The sequence below is a fragment of the Clarias gariepinus genome, chromosome 14 (assembly GCF_024256425.1).
Source record: "Clarias gariepinus isolate MV-2021 ecotype Netherlands chromosome 14, CGAR_prim_01v2, whole genome shotgun sequence".
In the NCBI taxonomy this organism is placed as follows: domain Eukaryota; kingdom Metazoa; phylum Chordata; class Actinopteri; order Siluriformes; family Clariidae; genus Clarias; species Clarias gariepinus.
In genome coordinates, this window is record NC_071113.1 from 31508060 (window position 1) to 31531741 (window position 23682).

At 43.1% G+C, this 23682-nt stretch overlaps 1 protein-coding gene across 7 annotated transcripts in view; it reads right to left on the minus strand.

The window, feature by feature from the left end:
• Window positions 1–23682, minus strand: part of LOC128541628 (calcium-activated potassium channel subunit alpha-1-like) — a 96121-nt gene that overhangs the window by 16915 nt on the left and 55524 nt on the right. For 4 of the 7 annotated variants that reach the window (XM_053512134.1, XM_053512136.1, XM_053512139.1 and 1 more), the window contains 21 exons: window positions 22501–22576; window positions 22072–22147; window positions 21175–21345; window positions 19024–19115; window positions 15295–15405; window positions 14069–14174; window positions 13891–13973; window positions 13678–13747; window positions 13118–13273; window positions 12605–12714; window positions 12412–12480; window positions 12183–12269; window positions 11012–11088; window positions 8567–8740; window positions 6588–6620; window positions 3219–3321; window positions 1657–1780; window positions 1100–1324; window positions 799–991; window positions 368–481; window positions 141–224 (listed from right to left, as the gene is read on the minus strand). In XM_053512134.1, coding sequence (XP_053368109.1) covers window positions 141–224; window positions 368–481; window positions 799–991; window positions 1100–1324; window positions 1657–1780; window positions 3219–3321; window positions 6588–6620; window positions 8567–8740; window positions 11012–11088; window positions 12183–12269; window positions 12412–12480; window positions 12605–12714; window positions 13118–13273; window positions 13678–13747; window positions 13891–13973; window positions 14069–14174; window positions 15295–15405; window positions 19024–19115; window positions 21175–21345; window positions 22072–22147; window positions 22501–22576 — 2334 coding nt within the window. Of the gene's footprint in view, window positions 1–140; window positions 225–367; window positions 482–798; window positions 992–1099; window positions 1325–1656; window positions 1781–3218; window positions 3322–6587; window positions 6621–8566; window positions 8741–11011; window positions 11089–12182; window positions 12270–12411; window positions 12481–12604; window positions 12715–13117; window positions 13274–13677; window positions 13748–13890; window positions 13974–14068; window positions 14175–15294; window positions 15406–18851; window positions 18944–19023; window positions 19116–21174; window positions 21346–22071; window positions 22148–22500; window positions 22577–23682 lie in introns of all 7 variants that reach the window. The other 3 variants (XM_053512135.1, XM_053512137.1, XM_053512140.1) reach the window with 3 other exon arrangements.

Below are 23682 nucleotides of genomic sequence, written 5' to 3' on the forward strand. Positions count from 1 at the left end.
TGATTCATAATATTATGTGCTGGACATGTTTTGTTTCAGTTCTTAAGAATGATGTACAGTATGGATGGAACTGTGTGGTTGGGTTATTGTGTTTGTAAGTACAGTGTGTGTGTGTGTGTGTGTGTGTGTGTGTGTGTTACCCAATTCGGTGATCATTGGTATGTTGGTTCCACAGCTCTTGTCCTGTCTCACACACACTGCGTTCAGCAGCCTGTCTGATTTAGCTAACGACAGGAAACACACAGCGACTTTAGTACGGACACACACACACACACACACTTTTTTGTGTGTATTGAGCTCAGTGATGATGAGAATGTAAGTTTCTATGCTGACAGAGAAGTGTGTGTGTGTGTGTGTGTGTGTGTACCGAGCTCAGTGATGATGGGGATGTTAGCTCCAGTGGTGATGGACGTTTGTCGCTCCAGACCATGAACAGGACTGTTTTCCGGAGACGAGCGGTCCATGCCAGGGGGAGTAAAGCCTGGACACACACACACACACACACACACACACACACACACAGAGGGAGAGATATTACAGTGTGGAATAGGTCAATATAAGCTAGTGTTTTAGCTTCAGTCAGCTCCACAGCTCCACCCTCAGGAGGAAACCCTCATGTGCATGTGTTTGTTATTTATTTACATTACATTTAGATGAGATAAGATCTTCACACCACCTCCCCGATGTTTCATCTCTAATTCCCACTAAGTGACAATTCTGGGCTCTGAGGAGATGTACACGTACTGAAGATTGATCTGGCCTTTTTACCTTTAGTTGTGTGTGTGTGTGTGTGCGTACCCTGTGAGTTGGCCTGTAGAAGGCCTATACTGTCATCAAACTGCATGGATTTGATGTTGAGCGAGGCGAGGATACACTCTTTATCCTGCAGAGACGCATCATCGATGTTGTTCTGATTGGCCGACAGGATCACACACATGTCACACAGGTTAATGTTGACAGCTCTCAGATCTGCCCTGCTGAGAGGAGTGCCCTGCACACACACACACACACACACACACACACACAAAGTGATGATCTTGTAAAGTGTGATGGATGTATATTATTTCCGTGAGCTGAGTCGGTCCACGCAGGGACTCACGGGTAAAATGGAGACTTTAGGGAAGTTGTGTAGAGTCTCCCACTCCCTCTTTAAATACTCCAGTGATCCCACAAACACGATGTGTTTCAGCTCATGGTAGTGGAAGTTACTCGCTCTGAGAGGCATCACAAGGTTCCTCAGACCCACCACGGCTGACTTCGCATCGCCGAAAATACACACTACCACGTGACCGCTTAGAACCGTCATGGCTGCCTCGCTACGGGTCTGAGGACAAAAAACAACAACATACAACAATGTACTTTTACTAAAAGTAAAGAAAATAATAATTACTGTGTTGATATACTGTACAGCTAGAATGTATGAGAACAACTAGAATCTGGAATATAATGTTCAATACATAAGCACATCATATGGGTGTGATGGTCAGGGGTGCACATACTTTTGGTCATACACTACTAAGACGAACTATAATTATATTATAGTTATATAATAATATTATAATTATAATTTTAAAGCTATGTATGTAGCTCCTTTTGCTCTGCTTTTTTCCGTTGCGTCCTCTGAGATTCTCTATATTGACATTCACTCTCACTCACCAGGATGACCTTCTCAATGTCTCTGGATGGACACCAGTGGAACATCCCGGTGGAGTCGTACCTCTTTACATTATCGGCCATCGTCTCCATCTGATCATGGCTGGGGATCAGCACAGGGTCATGTCTGCACATGGACAAGAGTGCCAGATTAACGTGCAGAACAAACCAACAACTCAAAATAAGAACGATTTTTAGTGGTTGGATTCTGACCAATCCCACCTGCTCCGAAAAGAATTCTGACCAATCCCACCTGCTCCCAAAGGAATTCTGACCAATCCCACCTGCTCCCAAAGGAATTCTGACCAATCCCACCTGCTCCCAAAGGAATTCTGACCAATCCCACATGCTCTCAATAGAATTCTGACCAATCCCACATGCTCTCAATAGAATTCTGACCAATCCCACCTGCTCCCAAAGGAATTCTGACCAATCCCACCTGCTCCCAAAGGAATTCTGACCAATCCCACATGCTCTCAATAGAATTCTGACCATTCCCACCTGCTCAAAAAGGAGTTCTGACCAATCCCACCTGCTCCCAAAGGAGTTCTGACCAATCCCACCTGCTCCCAAAGGAATTCTGACCAATCCCACATGCTCTCAATAGAATTCTGACCAATCCCACCTGCTCCCAAAGGAATTCTGACCAATCCCACCTGCTCCCAAAGGAATTCTGACCAATCCCACATGCTCTCAATAGAATTCTGACCATTCCCACCTGCTCCCAAAGGAGTTCTGACCAATCCCACCTGCTCCCAAAGGAGTTCTGACCAATCCCACCTGCTCCGAAAGGAATTCTGACCAATCCCACATGCTCTCAATAGAATTCTGACCAATCCCACATGCTCTCAATAGAATTCTGACCAATCCCACATGCTCTCAATAGAATTCTGACCAATCCCACCTTCTCCCAAATAATTTCTGACCAATACCTCATGGTCTTCAAGGAATTCTGACCAATCATACATCCTCCCAAAGCAATTCTAACCAATACCACATGCTCACAGATACATTCTGACCAATTCCACCTGCTGCCAAAGAAATTTTAACCAATTCCATCTGCTCCTAAAGGAATTCTGATCAATCCCAAACCCTCCCAAAGAAATCCTGACCAATATCAATTGCTCGCAAATAATTCCTGACTAATTCCTCCTAGTCTTAAAGGAATTCTGACAAATTTCCATTGTACCACAGAAATTCAGAGCGATCCTATTCACTGTCTGTGAACAATAAGAATTTTGGACTGTAAAATTCCTAGTAGTTAACTGTGCTTTCAGTACATTAATCACATTAATCCTTTTATTAACTTTTCCCATTTCATAATATTTAATATTTAGCAATTCCAACAAGGAATGATGTGAGTTCTAACAAAATGATGTGGATTACGAGGTTGAAAACGTTTTAACTCAGAACCCAGTGGATAATTGTGTATCTCACACAAGGTCTCACTTCAGCAAGCAGGAAAAGCCAACGCTACTAGAACTGACTCTGATGCACCGGCTGAACATATGGTATTTACACACACACACATACCATCTTCTCCTTCATGTGTGTGTTCTTTTTACCGTATAGTTTTTGGAGAGCAGTTGGGTGAGGTTCTCATTCCACCATTGCGTTGTTTTTTCTTGGGTGACACAGCAGACTGCTGCACTGCCGGGGCGTCCATTGCTACACAGTGAACATTACACCAGGGTTAGATTGAAATGGACAATGACCCGTACACATCACTGGCATAAGGTAATAATGCATTAATAACTTATTTAGCTTAACTAAAGACTTATGTGAAAGTAAAATTGTTCCCAGCAATAGCAGTGCACTCTTTGGGTTTTATATATATATATATATATATATATATTCTCTCTCTCTATATATATATATATACTGTATATGATACTATGATACTTTATATAGATCACCCCTATACTTGTATGTCTGTACTATATATATATATATATATATATATATATATATATATATATATATATTGTGGCGTGGGCGGGGCGGCGGCTGACGACCAGCATGCTTTGCGGGAATGTCGGTGTGTTCACCATGATGGGGAAAGGTGTTTGGGTTAGTGACTTCGGCCCTGTTGTGTGTGTTGAGGTGTGTGACGTGTGAAATGTGCTCTAGTTCAGGCTGACGCTGAATTAGAGGTAGGCTCCTGAGTGAAAGTGCTGCTCATGCCATTACCGGCTGTGTGCTAAATAAAGTACTCCCAGCCATTGCATTGGGTAGCAAACAAGCTCACTCGTCTCTCCAGCATTCTTCTCGGCGTAAAAACGCTACATTGGTGTCAGAAGTGGGATGGAGAGTAACGGGTTCGAGCGCACAACGGAAGACCTACTGAAAATCCAAGCGGGCCGCCGAGTAGCGGAGCGACTACTCGCTAGGAAGAAGCGCTTTCCCGACGGCGCTAAAGCGAGCACACCACGGCAACCAACACGGAGCGGCGAGGTGAAAATCCCGGCGCTGGATCTCGGGGCGGAGACTGGCGCAGCGCAAGCGCCGGAGCAAGAGACAGCTCCGCGCGCCGTTAGCCGGCAAAGCGACCTGCCGCTGCGCGGGGCCGAGCGCGCTGAGCCCATATCGGCGGTACATCACGGCGGAAGAGCCGAGCGACCGCCTGCAGCTCAGTGGCGCTCCGTTCGTGAACCTAGCCGGGGACTGGGCTACCCGTCGCGGCTAGGCAACGAGCAACTCCCCGACGTTTCGCGGCGAGGCCGAGGCACGGGACAGCGTACACCAGCAGCCGCTAAACTAGCGCCGGGAGGACGCTTGGGATGCCGCGCTGGGCTCTACATCGACTGTGTGCTGGATGGCGTCTTACTGCGGGCGCTCGTGGACACCGGCTCCACTGTTTCGCTGCTGCGCTCTGGATTACTGGGGCAAAGCAAGCGTGTTTGCGGACGGCCTGATCCTGCCTTCAGCATCTGCACCGTTGCTGGGGGCTACGTGAAGGTAAGGGCGTGTCGCACAGTGCGAGTCCAGGTGGGTGGACGAACTTATTCACACGGGTTCATTGTGGGGGACGTCGAGGAGGACTGCATTTTGGGGTTGGATATTTTGGAGAGATGGGGTGCAGTGCTGAACTTGTCCAGTGGAACTCTTCGTGGTAACTTCGGGGTAGCCAGGTTGCATGGACCCGAACCACGGCCGGACAGGTTAGCAGCACACACCCGGGGGGCGGAACTTCCGGTAGCAGGCCGAGCGGGAAATCTGCGCGCTAACACCAGCGCTTTCCCTCGCCGGCCGGGCAGCAAAGCGCGTGGCCGGTACTGCGAGCAAGTGGAGCGCTGTCGCGACGTAGAACCCTCGACGCAGGACGTTCCCCCCGTGCAGTCCTCCAGATCCTCCGGTGGTGATCAGCCGCCCGAGCCAGCGTGCAGCCGTCTTACTGCGTCTCCCAGTGCGTCACCCGCAGTCGCTCCACCAGTCTCACAGAACTGTGAACCGCTCATCGCCAGGCAGAAGGGCCCCACCCAGCGCTCGCGGGCACCGCTGCAAGACTTTCGGGTGGGGGCACCCATGGAGCGAATGGGCGTGGACACTCACAGCCAGGGGCGAGATTTTGCTGCTGGCGAGCAGGTGTGGGTGTGTTCCTCCGGAAGGAGAAGGAGGGGGCTCTCGGCCGGGCGTGTGTCTCACTGGGTGGGCCCCTGTACGGTAATAGCTCGGCTCTCCGATGTCATCTACCGGGTGCGGTTGGCGGGGCGGGTACGAGTTTTGCTCCACCGGGACCGTCTTGCGCCTTACCAGCCGCACGCCGATGAAACATCGAACTCTGTGGAGGCCGGACCGCCTCAGGACTATGTTCGCGTTCATCCCTCACCTGCCAAAGGACGCCGGCGTTCCCACTGTCAGCGCCGACCGCCTCCACGCCTCCAAAACAAACTTCGTCATGGTGACCAGGGACGGTCACAGCTCGGGTGGGGGCAGTGTGGCGTGGGCGGGGCGGCGGCTGACGACCAGCATGCTTTGCGGGAATGTCGGTGTGTTCACCATGATGGGGAAAGGTGTTTGGGTTAGTGACTTCGGCCCTGTTGTGTGTGTTGAGGTGTGTGACGTGTGAAATGTGCTCTAGTTCAGGCTGACGCTGAATTAGAGGTAGGCTCCTGAGTGAAAGTGCTGCTCATGCCATTACCGGCTGTGTGCTAAATAAAGTACTCCCAGCCATTGCATTGGGTAGCAAACAAGCTCACTCGTCTCTCCAGCATTCTTCTCGGCGTAAAAACGCTACAATATATATGTATATACACACAGACATACAAGTTGGAGTCATACTAATAAGATCATCAACAATGCTACTGTAGTTTAATTCTAGTCCACTGCATGAACGCAGGTAGGTCAGGTAACAAAACTGCAAATCACAAGTTTACATTAATGCATTCCTTCTAATATGCCATTGTTTCCATAGTAACAGCTCATTCACATTCTCATAAACATAAAAAACTTGTGTCAACACAGTGATGTTTTCTGTAGGGTTCAGGTTCAGTTATCATTTATGGAAGGAGTCTGCAGTGTCAGCACCATGTGACCCTGTGTTCACTCGGGGGTGTATCGTTATAGCAAACTAATCAACTCTGGCATGCTAATAGTAACTCCGCTTCATCAGACCGCTCCATCAATACAGCAACAAAGCACACAGCAGTGTTTACACACACCTTTCTCAGGAGGCATTAGTGTTGGCACCTCTGCTAAATAAAGGTGTGATATCTGTATCTAACACGCAGACGCTTCACAGTGACGTTTGATAACAACAACACCAAGACATGATGCTTGACCCAGACAGGATGGGAGCTTACTCTAGGAGCTTTACTGACACACAGGAACGCCATCACACTGATGTAATTAACAAGTTTCACTCTCAAGAGGATGCAGCAACAACAACAACAACAACAAACAGGTAATACATAAAGAAAAAAAGGAATACTTACTTGATTTAATATATCCATTATAGTTACTTTTAGCTGAGAAGAATGCAAAGATAATGTTACGATCACATGAACAGGTTATATTACAGTGAAATGGTAAGTTAGTCATTAAAGCAGGTTAGATCTAAGAGCCAGAAACTAAATGTGGTGCTAGCATCGGGCCTCATTTATCATCTTTTAGGAAAATAGTCTGAAAGTGTTTGTGGCTGCACTGATCTAAAACTTTACACTATATTTACATTATTTTTATTATTAAAAGCCCATATTTAGTTTTAACAACCCTCACAAAACCCATAAGAAGTAACCAGCAGAAATCTTTCTGGTTGTCAAAACACTGGTGATGGTAACTCGGCGATGTTACGGACATCAGGACAACGTTGGTGTGAAGTTGTTTCTTTAAAAACATTCTTTGATAAAATGATGTCAGAACAACCTTAACTACATGATGATGGGATAATGTTGAACGAGTGCTTCCTAACAAAAAAACAATATTAATAGTGATGGCTCGAGCGTGACTTAAACTTCGGTCAATGAGCTCAGAGCACCTGCGAGTTTATCACTGGACCACTAGGGGGCATAGTGTTAATGCTAGTAAAAGTGTGTAAATAAATAATACGTACAACAAAAAATACCAGACAACAGCAATTTACTGAAATCTAAAATTTGAAAGCAGCCAAAAGGGTAAAAGGAGAGCAGACGTGATACAGTGTGGACGATGTGTATGCACCGTGTTAGAGCAGGGTAATCTAGGAGCTAGGACAAGGAAAAGCAACAGAGAGGTAACAGAGAGGTAACATTACATAACTGTAAGAGATATATATGCTGTGTGTGGGCAGCTGTTGGGTTTGTCCCAATCTCCCACTGGTATTCTACACCTTGTTAAGTGAGTATGGACGTGCTCAGACGTGGTGTGGCCGGATGTTAGTCTGCATAAATGCTCCAAATAAAGGTTACAGTAATGTTGTTTTAAGGTTGTATTTGCAACGTTGTGTTTGAGTTGTTTATTCAACAATATCTCAACATCAATAAAAAAAAAAATTAAACTTTTAAAAAGAATGCTGTCACTCAACATCATTACACCTGCAGTATGTTAAAACACTCATCCAGTATTAGGGTTCTGGTTGGGAAAGCTCAGTGGTTAAGTGGTTTTTGGACTACGGTTCGGAAGATCCCAGGTTCAAACCCCACAAGCACCAAGTTACCACTGTTGGGCCCTTGAGCACGGCCCTTAACCCTCAACTGCTCAGATGTGTAATGAGATAAAAATGTAAGTCGCTCTGGATAAGAGAGTCTGCCAAATGTCTAAATGTAAATGAAAGCTCACAGAGAGCTGTTATATGTTAAAATAAAAAGTGTTATATGTTAAAATAAAAAGTGAAAGAGCGCCCCCTGCGGGAGGCTTGTGCTGGATTGTCCATTGCGGCATGTTAACCTGACTGACACATAGACTGGAGAGCGCTTCCATTACATCTGTCCTAATTAGATAGCAGCTTGAATTCATCTTTATCTATGTATCTTGAATCGCTTGTTTGAAGGGTAACTAGATTCTCTAAAACCACAATTTTTTGGTGTAAATATAACTTTTTTTTTACCATATAATTTGTTTATTAATACATTTGATAAATAAGACCCAAGAACGTGAAAAAGACGTGAAAGGGCACAAGCGTGAAGCCTGATAAGTTAGCACGCTGCTCTTTAATTAGGAAACTGAATCACTGCTTTTTGCAATGTATGTAAATAATAATAATAAAAAACACATGTTAAGTTATTATGTAAGTTATAATTCAACAGTACATTAGAATGAATGAAGTGGAATCAGTTAGTTAGATATTTTATTTAAAACATAAATCATGCGATTAAACTGCTAGAAGCTCACATCTCCAATGAAGCATGTGCGCATGCGAGTGTAATAAAAGCACAGCCACAACACCATGAAGGAGCCACGGTTAGGGGACAGGCGAGACGACTATGCAAGGACTTACAGGAGCGTAAAGTGGCCGACTTATCGTTAACAGAGTTGGGAGAAAGCGGCATGCCGCATGTTGGAGTCTCCATGTTACTACGAGTGCTGCGAGACCTGCACGAGCAGCCGTGCTCAGCCTCGCCGCAACCTAAACAACACCCCAGTCGCATTCGGCGACCGCCCGCTGTCTTGGCTGAAGTCATGGACATGGATAAGGGGAATAAGAGGAGATAAATGAGGAAGTTAAAACCGCAGAAGGCTCACATGTTGAGCACTTAAGCACTTCAGAGGTACAGAGAAATCCTGAAGAATTGTACATTTGAGTTTTAGGCTCTGATGAGCTAAACTATAAAACAATAAGGTAAGAAGGTGTAAAACCAAAACCCAAAGAAACTAAAGAGCCAATGATGATCCCTGATGAACTACAGAGACAGACCTGATAGTTAGCCTTAAAGATATGAAACCCAGACAAACCTACTAAGGAACTCGGTTTTGAGCCCAAATAAATTACAGACCCACAGATAAAGTGATTATTTACAGCATTTGGCATTAAATAAGTGCTTTGTAGTCTCTAATGAAAAAATATCCTCAGGCTTGTTCAAAAGTAAAAGTACATCAAAACCCTGTTAGTTAGAATTAGGACAACATGGAAAGAAAACCCAAAAGTTGAGAAAACGTTCTTTCCACCACCTGCATGCCAGGACAGAGGAGAGTTTTGATGCAGGTATATCTTGAGAGTTGGTGAGTTCAGACAGAGGCTGTTAACAGGCTGCAGAATAGCGTATGTGAGGGCCTTCACCGTGGCAGGTACTGGTCTTTATAAGCAGATATCAGCGTTTTAGATCTGACAGTGGTTGCCATATTAGTCATATAAAAAAAAATTATAAAACCAGCCTTATTGAGAAATAGGAATGGAGGGGTAACAGAAGCAGACCCAGGGACAAGCCTTGTGGGACACCAGGGGAGAGTCTGCATGAGGTACTGTACATGTGGAGCTCCTCCACTTCATATAAACTATAGTTAAATAAACTATAAACATACCCAGGATTGGGCCCTGAAGCACTCCAGGACTATACACTATACTACACACTATATACTACACACAATATATTATATGACTATACTATACCCAGTATCAAGTCCTAAAAACTAGAGCTATAGAGGCCCCTGGGATTGAACATGAAAGGACTCCAGAGCAATAAAAACACCTACAGAAGGACTGCACCCTGAAAAAAGGCAGAACTACAGAGAGAGAAAAAGTCCTTAAGAACAACAATTACACAAAAGCCCTGAATTACTATAAAACAATAGAGAGACCCAGCACAGAGCCTTGAAGGACTTCGGGAGAAACTACAGAGCTATAGGGAGACCCAGTATTAAGTCTTGAAGAATTAAACAAATATGGAGAAACATATTCTTAAAACTGAAGGGAACTGAAGAGGAACTCAATATTGGAATTTAAGGGGAACTATAGAGGAACCCAGCCATCACCCATGATTAACTACAAAGGATATGACAGTATGCCTTGAAGAACTAGAGGCTAATTGAAGAACTCAATATTGAGGCCTAAATACCGTGAGAACTACGACAGGATACAGCACTTAATTATGAAGAACTTTACACAGATATAAAAACCAGTACTAAGTTCTTAGGCATGAATAAATTACTATAAAGATCTAAAAAACGTAGAACTGGACGTAGGCCCAGGATGAGCTCTGTCAGACTTCTGAACTGAAAAAGGGAACGGATTCTTTGGTGCAGACCAGCATGGAGCAAATGACACAGCAAAATGACATCAACCCATACTGTATGTCTTAGGGATCCATGAACAGGTTCTTTCAGACGACTTTCGGTTGTACAGTATCATACAGTATAATGTACTTGAGGTTTTACACATTTCATGCATCATGCACACGCAACATGAAGATCATGCAAGGCTTCCATCAGCTCTCGGTTCTAAAAAGAAAAGACTATAACTACTATCAACACGATAACTACTTAAACATTTTACACCCTTAAGGAGAACTTCTGATAGTAATGTCCAGGCTAGTGAGGGTGTAGGAAGCAAAAGATTACATGCAGTGACGGTATACATGAACCAGAACCATATGCAACGTTCACAGGAGAAAGAAAAGCAGTGAGTTTACTCACAATATGTCACTAACAGACATGAACGAAACGATTGAGTCATTTCCACGGCAGCCGAAAAAGCAGGAACAGGTCAAAGACATCAACACATTCATTAGAATTAAACAGTCTTCCCTCGTGTGTGACATGGCATATCACAGTACATAAGTGGGCGTGGTACTGCACAATCACAAAGGGTTCTGAGTCCACTTTAGGAACGCAGGCGTTCCTTAACTATCAGAGAACCCATCAGAACCTTCACTGTAAGAGTGTGTAAGTACAGTGAAATAGACCCGACTGTAGACATGGAAATGTCCCTGTCATTCTTACAACTTACATCGTTTGCATCCGCACTTCTTTATCCTTTTGGGGTCCGTGATGTCATCATGACAAGCTTTACAGTAGTAAAGAGCTCTGAGGAGACGGAGAGACACCAGTGTATTACTAAAGCATCTTAGTCATAGCTGTAAGAAGTACACCTTAGCTACAGGATAAGTACAGTATACACATGCGGGCAGAGATTAATCCAAACAGAGGCATGAAATTGATGCTAATTATAAATACTGTAAAGTTAAATACATCATTAGCTACTAAAGCTTAGGGTTATGGGTGCTTTCTGCTAATATACGTCTCTATTTAATAGTATTTATAGCAGTTCATTGCTTTCATAATGCACAGAGAACATGAGGTGAGACCCTTTAATCAGAATCATTAGGACTAAACCGGCTCATCATTCACACTGTGGGCGTTCATCCTGGGCCAGTGTATCAGATGAACACAAATAACACAAATGTCATTTAATTCATTCAAAATGGTGAATTAAAAGTATACAACACCTCCATTCAGTAACCTGTTTTTGGATTATTCATGAGTCAAGTGATGAGTTTATTCGCAAAAACAGAGATATCATCAATTGTCACAAATATTATTTTTTCATTCTGCACTCAGTCCTAACAGTGTTGGGTTGTTCTGACAAAGTAAAAATAGTTCATGTGATTTATGATTCAGAATCTGGCACGTATGGAGGATCATACACAGGAGTCAGTTTATCTAAAAAATGGCTTTTATCTCTTTATCTATAGCATTTATCTCTTTTTGCAAAAAAACCCTTCATGTGCTGTTCTGTTCTACACTGCTGAGGAATGAGAGGGTTATTAATGAATAAAACGCAGGTATTGTTGTGATAATTACAACTTCATCTACTCATGCAGCAGCTTATTTCTATATACCAGACCTCTGTCAGATCTCTCACTCATAAAGGATTGAGTCACCTTTTTATTTTTCATTTAAATTTGTATTTTTATTTTATGCTCCATTGTATGTAATTTGCATTTTGTAAGAGTACAAAGGCCTTGGTGCTTTTGAAAATCCTACACCTTGCATTCTATATTTAAGAAAATCTGGTGACCTAGTAGGTGATTTTATTATTGTTGTTATTATTATTATTATTATTTATTTATTTATTTATTTATATAATTAAGTGCAGCTCAGAAACTCCACTCGAGTACCTCTTTACTTCTTTGGCATCGCTGGCGATAAAGAAACCCAGTGTTCCTTCCTGCATCTTCACATGATTGCCTGGGTTAATAAGTGTACTGTAATACACACACACACACACACACAGACACACAGACACACAGACACACACATATATATATATATATATAAAACGTTAGGAATGAATGACTATATAAATAAGAATATCCAGGTGGGACGGATCGAGACTAAAGCCCGGACCTGCTCTCTCTCTGATCAGATTTATACTCGATGGCTATCAGGAGGAGCTTCAGCTTCACGTAACACACCCTGGAATCAAATAACACCAAAAGTGGGCGGGTCTGAGTCAAATACAGCGTGATACACTCTTTTCAGAATTATAAAGTAAAATAATAATAATAATAATAAACGTAATAATAAATCTTATACTTACTCACACACCATGGGGAAGGACAAACCCACAAAGGCACTGGACAGGTACTCAGTGTACATCTCATTCGCTACTCCCTCCAGGTAATACTTCTGCCACGTGTCCTCTTCAATCTAAGCTCATCACGTCACACATTTAGCCAGAGAAACTAATCAACGTGAGGACAGTTATGTGTCTACACATCACAGTGTTCAGTGCAGTGACAATAACGTTTATTTATCTCTCTATCTCTGACTGTGTGGGTATAATTAAATGTGCTTATGTGTACAGCGCATACTCCGCTGATAAACAGATCAAACAACCATGACACGGTGAAGCTCCCATGAAGGAGGTTTATTATGGAAGGAGTCTCCAGTGTCAGGGGTAAAGCTGTAACTGTCAGTCTTCCTAATTAGATCTCTAATTATGAACTAATGGATGATACAGTAGAGGAGAAATACTTCTTAACGCTTAATGCTGCTTAACGGCCCACTGGTGTTTGGGTTTGTTTATTAAGGGAATAGCTGAAGGTGTTACCTGAATGAACGACCTCATGGAGAAGAGATTAGCCAGCATGGTGGAGAGCCCCTGCGCTAGACAGCTCTGAGCGATGAAGCCCAGCTTTAGTTCTGCCAGACAGATCGCATCATCACCTTCCTTCCAGTTCCAGCTCGGGATGTTCAACAAGTGAGCCTGCAAGCAAAACACACACACACACACACACACACACACACACACACACACATCTCTACTCCTATAAATGATCTAATAAAAGGTGGTATGGAGTTATGTGTGCAGAAAAGCAAGAGAACTCCTCCTGGTATTGGAGTCTCAGTCCCCGTGTGCATGGCCGAGTCTCGGGTCCCTGTGTGCATGGCCGAGTCTCGGGTCCCCACCATCCTGTCACCAGTCCACTGGGTTTAACTCATAATCAGTGTTAATGTGTTATATGGTGTTAATATTCTGGCTGATTGGTGGATGTCTGACTACTGAGTACCACTGTGTGTATGTGTGTGTGTGTGTGTGTGTGTGTGTGTGTGTGTGTGTGTGTGATACATAATCCTGTCTCTGTATTGTGTGAACATGACACTTCTTACCTTGTTGTGATACTGCAGCATCTGTGTGATGATACGAATCTTTGGATGGTAGTTTTTAATAGATATCACTCTGATGGAACAAAACACACACACACACACACACACACACACAATCATCAAAGGTTTTTCACTGCTGGAACTCATTCCTTACAGCCCTTGAGTTTCATTTCAGTCCCTTCTTTGGAGACACCCAGCACTCGTCCAGCGTCTCACCTCATGATGTTGGACGCGTCCTCGGCGTCCGGGTCTGCGCAGTATTTATTGGCTAGAATTAAACATGCGTCTGCTGATTCGATCTATAAAGCAAGGTTGAATACACACTGAAAGGATTAATCCTCACACACTCGTAAACACAGGGTGTGTAGTGATTCAGGGGTGAATAAACTCATACCTTGACTCGGGCCAGGTCGTGTGGGTTTAGGACGGAGCCCTGGTAGAACTCTACCTGAGTGAAGTGACGCTTGAACAAGGCTTCCAACTCAAGATTAGGGGAAATACTGCAACACACACGCACACACACACACACAACATCTGAGACTAGTCCTAACTTAAAGACCAGAATCCTCAGAGATTTAAATAAAATTTAACACAGTGTGATACAGTACACACTGCATCTGTCCTCATTTATACAAACTTTAAAAATAAAACACTTCAGAGATGATATTAACCTATTTTACGATAAATATAATTTAGAAACTGAATATTAATACTGATTTCGGAATGGTTTCTTGGACTCGTGAATGGATGATGATTTACAAGCTGTAAAACTGTTATTTTATCGTAAATACTATTTTTTATATTTATTTAAAATGTAAATGTATTCATTAATATAAATCTTCTAAATAGTTAACAAACTTCCTTCCAGAATGATAACAAATAGTAACTAATGCTGTTATAATATTTTTTACTATAAAATCGAACATAAATCTAACTGTTATTCACACTGAAGAAATCTCTGTTAGGTGTAAAACATTTACAGTTGAACATGAATTGGATTGTCTGGTTTATAAGGTGTATAAATGATCATTAATATGAACATGATATTGACAATTAAATGAATATTATAAAGCACTGTGCAGAAGTCTTGACCCCCTTCATTTCTTCATACTATCAACTTATATTAAATAAGGATTAAATAACTTAAATGTGTTTTATCGCGAGAGAATGTGATACGATTTAAAAAACAGGTTGTTTATGTAAAAACCTCAGCAGCGACCTCGTTTCCCCTCTCGTCTGTTCCAACCACTCAGCATTCAGCATCATCAGTACACTAATCACCGCCTGATCATCTCTCATCATGACCTCAGGACTTAAGTTAGATGTTTGTTTTTTTAATGCCTGAATGATTCATAGGTCACTGTGTGGATAAACAAATAAATAAACATTCCTCTGAAGCTGCTCAGGTACAGCGACTGGAGAGAACATGGAGTCTGGAGAACCACAGTACAGTATTCCTCAGGACTACATTAAACACACAAGAAAGAGGAAATGAAGGGGGGGGGGGGGGTCAAGACTTTTTCACAGTGCTGTATATAAGGAAACAAGCTTTTTAAGAGGAAACTAGTGCTCCTGACACACACTGGTCTTTGTTACACTTCCCCATTATAGAAGACTTACTTATGGAGAAAAACTATTTCTACATTGACATCGTCCCTGTCCTTGTGAAGGAAGTCTTTGAGGAAGTAGGAAACACTTTCCAGAGTGATGTGACCGCACACCACAATGTGCCTGCAAACAAAAGTAACACACAAAACTCATCAACTGGCAGAAAAAACAAACTACCCAGTGGAAGCTCCAAGCTGTCCGTCAATCAGATTATATTCTGAGACTATGACAACTTCCTGTCTGGTGATGAAATGATTGGATCTGAGGATCATCAACAGGTTTATTATTATGTTAGACTCGTATCTCAGTAGACAGCGGCGTCAACGCCACTGGACTTACCCCATCTTACCAACCGGTGTTGACACGCCCGGACCATCTCAGAAATCCAATCTCACCCGTTTACATTTTGTTCATTATCACTTCATTCAGTGGACAGCATTTTAATAACCCACCCCATACTTCTACATTTATATTCCAACATTTTATTTTATTCTTCTCTAAAAAAAAAGAGATCCTTTTCCAATTTGGTATAAATGATATAAGTCATGACCACAGCCTCCATTAACACTCAGCAGGGGTATCAGGTCATGCCTCAGGGATTATTATACAAGAGCTAGCTCCATCGAGTAATCTGATTGGATGAGAGGCGTTATTCCCCGAGTGCTGATATTAGACAGTAACAGGACTGTGTAACTCTGTGTATAAGTGGGCGTGTCCCAGGTGTTGTCCAGTGGTTAATGACACTAACTGTGTGTCTCAGCGTGGGTGAGAGTAGGTCTGTACGGTCCGCAGTACTGAGGAGAGAGCAGCTGTCTGACTAAACCCACATTCACACCCAGTCACAGAAGCACTTTCAGTAAGAACACACATCTGATAACGTTATGGCGTCTTAAACAACACGCCGTCTCTGCACTCATCACTTCTAAGTCCTTCTGAATCGCCCCTGAACCGTCCGCGTCGTTCTGTTCTCTGCTAACGCTTAGCTACAACGATAACTAGCGTCTAACACAAGGCTGAATCCCAAATCCCTCTCTAACCCCTGATCAAGGGCACTACTCACTGCATGGAACAAGGGGGAGTGTACACCCTAGATAGTGCACTAGCTTTCCATTTAACACTATTTGGGATTCGACCCCAGAACCCTGAAGTTAACGGAGCTGATACTCTAAAGTGTAATAAGTGTAAATATACAGTAGATCTGGTGAGTTTCTCAGGACTGTCCACCACCTCCATGGTTTATTCTCCTCACCTTCTGACTACAGAGTATCACTAAGAGTTTAACACTAATTACACCTCCTGTTAATTACTCTGACTGTCACTCACTAACTCCGCCCGTCATGTTTAGTCAGTTCCGCCAGGCGCGGAAGGATGTGTGTGGGCGGAGATAAATAACTGGTTAAATAAAGAAACAAATCATAATCTGTTGATATTAAATGGTGTTTGTGGAACTGTTGTATAAAAGTGATGTCACACTCGGGTCGTGCTGTTGTACTGAATATCAGCACGGCTGTGATACCTTCAGTAACTCTCGCTGCAGCCTCGCACCTACGACCGCATCACAGCCGTGCTGATATTCAGTACAACAGCACGACCTCGAGTGTGATCCTGCTTATATAAACTCTCTGTAAGTCCTCGGTGAATTCAGGAAAGTGGTGTTAATGGATTTGAGCAAATCTCTCTCTCTCTCTCTCTCTCTCTCTCTAAACACTGACTGACTTTAATCTGTTTACTTTATGATCATGTTTGAGTCACAATCTGTTGAAGTGTCTTCTAAAATTGATCTGCAGTGTTGCTTTGCTCTTTGGATCGAATCTTTGATTAGATTTTCACACAAACGTCTGTGAAGAATTTTAATTGTTTAATATCAGACTTCAGAAAACAACAAAACATCCAGATTTTATTCAGTAATTAAGAATTATTTAAATAGAGTTATAAAGATGCATTTTGGCTGCACGCCCACCAGAGACAACAGTAGAGGACATCCCCTGCTAGTGGAAATGTAGGGACGTGGACAGACAGATGTTTAGACACTACATGTACACAGCATTAGAAGCCACAGATAAACACCAAAGCTTCAGCTCCCGCTGAACATTATGCAGCTCTACAAGCAGCGACAGCACAGGACACAAAGAGCACCAACAGGGCGGCGCCATTTCACCCAATCCCCCAACACCTCAACATAATCACAGGGTTCACAAGCAAGAGCAGGACGTTCCTGTTCGAGGAAAGGCTGTGTCCAAAACACTAGAGCTGTGTCCTAAACACTGGAGCTGTGCCCTTAACACTAGAGCCGTGTCCTAAACACTAGAGCTGTGTCCTTAACACTAGAGCCGTGTCCTAAACACTAGAGCTGTGCCCTTCACACTGGAGCTGTGTCCTAAACACTAGAGCTGTGTCCTTAACACTAGAGCCGTGTCCTAAACAATAGAGCTGTGTCCTTAACACTGGAGCTGTGTCCTAAACACTGGAGCTGTGTCCTAAACACTAAACTGTGTCCTAAACACTAGGGCTGTGTCCTAAACACTAGGGCTGTGTCCTAAACACTGCAGCTGTGTCCTAAACACTGAACTGTGTGTCCTAAACAATGGGGCTGTGCCCTAAACACTGGAGCTGTGTCCTAAACACTAGAGCTGTGTCCTAAACACTGAACTGTGTCCTAAACACTAGGGCTGTGTTCTAAACACTAGGGCTGTGTCCTAAACACTGGAGCTGTGTCCTTAACACTAGAGCCGTGTCCTAAACACTGGAGCTGTGTCCTTAACACTAGAGCCGTGTCCTTAACACTAGAGCCGTGTCCTAAACACTGGAGCTGTGTCCTTAACACTGGAGCTGTGTCGTAAACACTGGAGCCGTGTCGTAAACACTGGAGCCGTGTCCTTAACACTAGAGCCGTGTCCTAAACACTGGAGCTGTGTCCTTAACACTAGAGCCGTGTCCCAAACACTAGAGCTGTGTCCTTAACACTGGAGCTGTGTCCTAAACACTGCAGCTGTGTCCTAAACACTGGGGCTGTGTCCTAAACACTAAACTGTGTCCTAAACACTAGGGCTGTGTCCCAAACACTAGGGCTGTGTCCTAAACACTGGAGCTGTGTCCTAAACACTGGAGCTGTGTTCTAAACACTAGGCATGTGTCCTTAACACTGGAGCTGTGTCCTAAACACTGGGGCTGTGTCCTAAACACCGGGGCTGTGTCCTAAACACTGGAGCTGTGTCCTAAACACTGGAGGTGTGTCCTAAACAATGGGGCTGTGCCCTAAACACTGGAGCTGTGTCCTTAAGACTAGGGCTGTGCCCTAAACACTGGAGCTGTGTCCTTAAGACTAGGGCTGTGCCCTAAACACTACAGTAAAACCATGTCCTAAACTCTACGATGGAGTCTTGCACGCTAGAACTGTGATGTAATTTCTAAGACTGAATCTTGCAGTGTCCTAAACCTTAAGGCTGTGTCCTAAACACTATGAATGTGTCATAAACACTAAGACTGAACATTAGATTAAATTAAACTGAATGTCTTTTTATAATTAGTGTAAATTAGAAAAGCTTTCAGTTGTGATTAGTGTGACTTACTTTCGGCCTCGGGTCGAGTTATACGTCCCGCCGTATTTCTCTCGATTAAGGATGAGAGCAGCGATTTCTGGCACGTAGCGAGCGAACATGGCCTACATGCACGAGACAGAAAAAAAAAAGAAAAAGGGGCATGCAGGCGGGAATCGGCCGACAACAAACACACAATACTTACTTTCTTCCATTTACTGCACTATAGGAACCGCCATATTTCTTACGGTTTCCTATTAATTCTATGATTTCTGGGACGTAGCTGGCAAACATGGCCTGAGGAGAGGACAGGAGACAGAGGAAAAGACTGAACACAGATGGACATTAAAGGAAACAGGGAGGGAGTTCTTTTACATTTTATAGGATAGAGACAGAACAGAGATATAACGGGGAGAGTTTGACCAACAAAGAGGTCTGCTGAAGGGATTCGATCAGCCGAAAGATGTTGAGCGTCAGCAGCTGTGACGTTTAACTAAGAGTTACGATAACCGCATGATCACAGAGTGTTTAGACTTTAGACCCACACCTCTGTCTGAGGATCAGTTTAAACTAAATTCTAATGAGACTAAAGCTGCAGTGATGCTCCTGTTGTCATGGCACTGGTCATTAATCCCATCTGAACGCGGCAAAAACACAGTGAACCGACTTCTTAGCTGCGTTAGCATCTCAGCTCCAGCGCTAACGTGACGCGAACACTGAACACGTCTCGGCTGATCGACCGGATCGGGAATGAAGTGAGCATTTCGTTTTGTGCTTAAATTCTTACAATAACGTCTGAATTCATCTCAGAGGAAAGAAGAAGAAAGTGTAAATGAATAAAGGGAAGAAGAATAAACTCTTAAAGCCATGTTTAGTCCAACAAACTCTCATGTCAGGGCTGAAGGGTTAGCATTGACACACACACACACACACACACATCTTATGAACCTTATGAATCTTATTCTGTCTATTATAAATGATTAGATATTATAAAACACATGTATATGATTTGATGTAAATCAGTCGGTATGTAATGTTTGAGTTTTTCACTATTACATCACTTGTTTAGTAACTACAATAAAACAACAATTCCATTTTGCGTAATAGTTAATAAGAATTTCTAGTTTAGCTCCTAAATGTTAGGAGAGGTGTAGAGAGGTGTGACAATGACTGTAATAATGATTACATTAATAGTTAAAAAAAATATGTACATTTGTGTAAATATTGATCTGTGAGGAACTGTTCATGTGGCGTGTGGAAGCAGTCTCCAGTGTCAGTGCTCTAACAGTCAGTAGAGCTGTAAGGTGTTAGGATTAGAGCTGTGAATCAGAGACAGACTGATCATTTGATTTAATGTGATTTTTGTGTATTGCAATTTTAGATTTGATTTGATTTGATTCAGCAGCACTAATGTTTACTCTCTGATTTTGTCTCAGCTGTGTTTCTTACGGGTTTTAACGTGTTAGAACTTATTAAATGTATCTAATAAACACTGAAACATTGTGTAACTAGTGCTATCTTTAAAAAAATAAAATCTCCTGTTGATCTTAAACTCCACACGGCAGTCGAGCAGGTAGAAGAGCTCAGGAACTCGAGGGATGAAGAAGCAGTGGGTTACTTTTTTTTGGTTGTAGCAACCAGAGTGTATATTTAAAGAAGTTATCAGTTTTGAAAAATGTAACATGTGAAAGTTTATATAGTTTAGAAAGTGAATAACAGAATGATTCAGTTTTATAGCTGATTAAATCTCAGAGCTGTGTCAGTACAGAGGAGTTTAGACCCCTTTGCATTTCTTTTGAAGTGACATGCTGTGATTTATTTTTAAATAAACTGAAGAGAAAGAGAGAGAGAGAGAGAGAGAGAGAGAGAGAGAGAGGAGTGTTTATAGCTGCTATAAGATAAGTGACAGCTGGAACTCACTCACTTCACGTTACACCTGACTATTAAAGCAAGCTGTGGTGCAGGAGTGTAAAACACACACACACACACACACACACACACACACACACACACACACACACACACACACACACCAGGGACTCCAGTCTAAGCGAGTCGAGTGTGCAGGACGTGACGTGTGTCATGATGTTTGCTGTTAACGTGTGTATGGAAAACTAAGCTGCGTCTGTACGGTACGTCACAGACTGAGACTCATTTCTGTCTGAAGTCAAACAGAGGAATTATGGGATGTTCAGACAATCATTACAAACACGAATCACAACACAGCAAAGTGGAACATCTAGATTAGGACATAACACTGCGTCCCCCTCGGACAGAGGTATTCACTCAGAGAGGAATTATGGGATTATGTGTGTGTGTGTGTGTGTGTGTGTGTGTGTGTGTGTGTGTGTGTTACCAGTCCCCCGAGGATGAAGAAGACCATGAAAAGACGCCCGAGTGTAGTTTTAGCACATACGTCTCCATAACCCACAGTGGACATGGTCACCATGAGCAGATACACACACTCCCAGTAGGATAGCTGCTGGAAATTCTGGAAGTTTTCCCACGGGTCGCCCGAGTTCTCCACCTGAAACATAAACACCTCGGACTGTTGGTTACGTCCTCACGTCTTTATTGATCTCTAAACTCATCTGGTTAGAGTTCCTCGTCACATGGATGCCCCGTGTGTCCCTTTGGGACGAGTCTGGTGCCTGGGGACGGTTTCACTCTACCCTGAAGACGGTTCTGGTCTGGACTGGTGTTGACAGCTGTTTCTCTGAGGACTTGACTTGGCTGGAGTTGCTCGATAGTTCAGGACTGGAACTTCCTACAAATCTTCCTGAGTCTCCAATAACTAACTGGACTCCATATTACCATCAACTGTTATAGTGAACTGCCTAACACACCTAACACACAGTATGAGTGCAGATCAATCCCTGCTATCCGTTATCACCCAGATGAGGATGGGTTCCCTGTTGAGTCTGGTTCCTCTCGAGGTTTCTTCCTATTACCATCTCAGGGAGTTTTTCCCTCAGCACCGTCACCCTCGGCTCGATCATCAGGGACGATCTGATCATTCTGATTCACACACACTCACATCTCATACACACTTAAATAATTCTTTTGATTGTGTAAAGCTGCTTTGTGACAATAACAATTGTTAAAAGCGCTATACAAATAAAATTTTAATTACCGCATGAGAATAATGAAGACGTCGGGTGTAAGCTGGTTATGATGATGATGATGATGATGATGTGAGAACACTAATAACGCAAGAGTTATGAGAATAAAGAGTGTTTATAGTTGTACATACCAAGTGTATGAAGCCTGCAGCCGTTAGCCACGTGCTAATGAAGATCGAGCACAGGTTCACCAACTTTATAGAGTTACTGAAAAAATCAAGACAAAGTTTTATTACAGGTAGAAGAGTTCAACACAAAATCTAAACCAGTTATAGAACAGAAAGTGTGTGTGTGTGTGTATGTGTATGTGTGTGTAAATCATTACTAGGTGCATTTTTACAGTTTAACAACAATATATTACAGCATTAACAATATAACAGCTCACTGTGTATATATACAAAAATATATGTATTTGATGTTTGATATATGACTCGGCTCTGTTGGTATTTTAATGTTCCCCCCCGAGCTCTGTGACCATAAAGAAGGAAAACTATAACCCGTGGCATTTTATAACTTAAATAATAACTAATAATGATAGAGTAGAGAGACGGTGCACATACCTAGTCTTCAGGATATTCAAAAACTGTAATATTTCAGAAAACTGTATCAGTCTTAAGGCTCTTAAAAACCTCAAACCTGAAAACAAAAGAAGAGAGGAAGGACATGACGATTTATAATGTACAGACATAACACACACACACACAGAGTGTAACACAGATTTAACACACTCATCTACTGCACAGTTGTTTATAGAATAACACAGCCGTCATTTTACACACTGAGGAAATCCAATCGTAGCGCTGGCCACCAGGGGGCGCTGCTGTATGTATCACCCATATGAAACACCGCTACCTACTCGTGTCATCACAATACAAAAGATTTAGTTTCAATACTGAGACCAGAGTAATATTTTAATCGTTTCCTGTTGTTTCTCTTTGTGCCGGCGTCACTAGACATCTGTAGGTGGAACCCGGGTTAGAGAGACTCTGGTTCTGAGTGTGTGCAGGATGGAATGGGTTTGTGAGATACTGGACCTAGAAAACATCTAGATAAGCCCGATTGGATACTGAGTGCTCTTTGGCACCATCACATTAGAGCGGCGCGGTTCTCCGTCTTACCCCAGTGTGCTAGAAGACAGACACATGAGGAGAGTGTGTGACACACTCCGTCTCCCCGGGTTTCCTCTCTGACTCTCGGGCCGTGGACGTGACTGAGCTTTACACGGTATCCGTTCTGAAACAGATCGCCACATGACTTCTTGCGTCTCCGTGTGCGAGACACAGCCTCGGAGTGTGTGACTCCGTCCGGCCCTCGGTACACCAGCATCTTGGTCGGGATCATGATGGATAACGATTAGTGTAAAGTTCAGTCTGAGGAGCAGGGTCAGGACCGGAGTGTCTTCTTCACATCACTTCCAGCTTCTGTTTTATACACAGACGGGTTTACAGTCACACGCTCAGGTTTGATCAGTCACTTCATCAGGATTACACAATCACCTCTACACCGAGAGCAGAACCCACACAAGAAACTCGACAGCTTTACTCTCTCTATATATATATATATCTGCCTTTAAATCATGTTCGTGATACAGATATCTTTAGGAAGTTAGAGCTCACAGGATACGCTTGTCCTCCAGAAATTCGCACAGATCAGACTGAAGAATTGTGATGCTGGGTTTTAGGATCTTCTCAAATATTCCAAATTGAATCCTGAGCGGGTTTTAGGAAGTGCTCGGATTTACA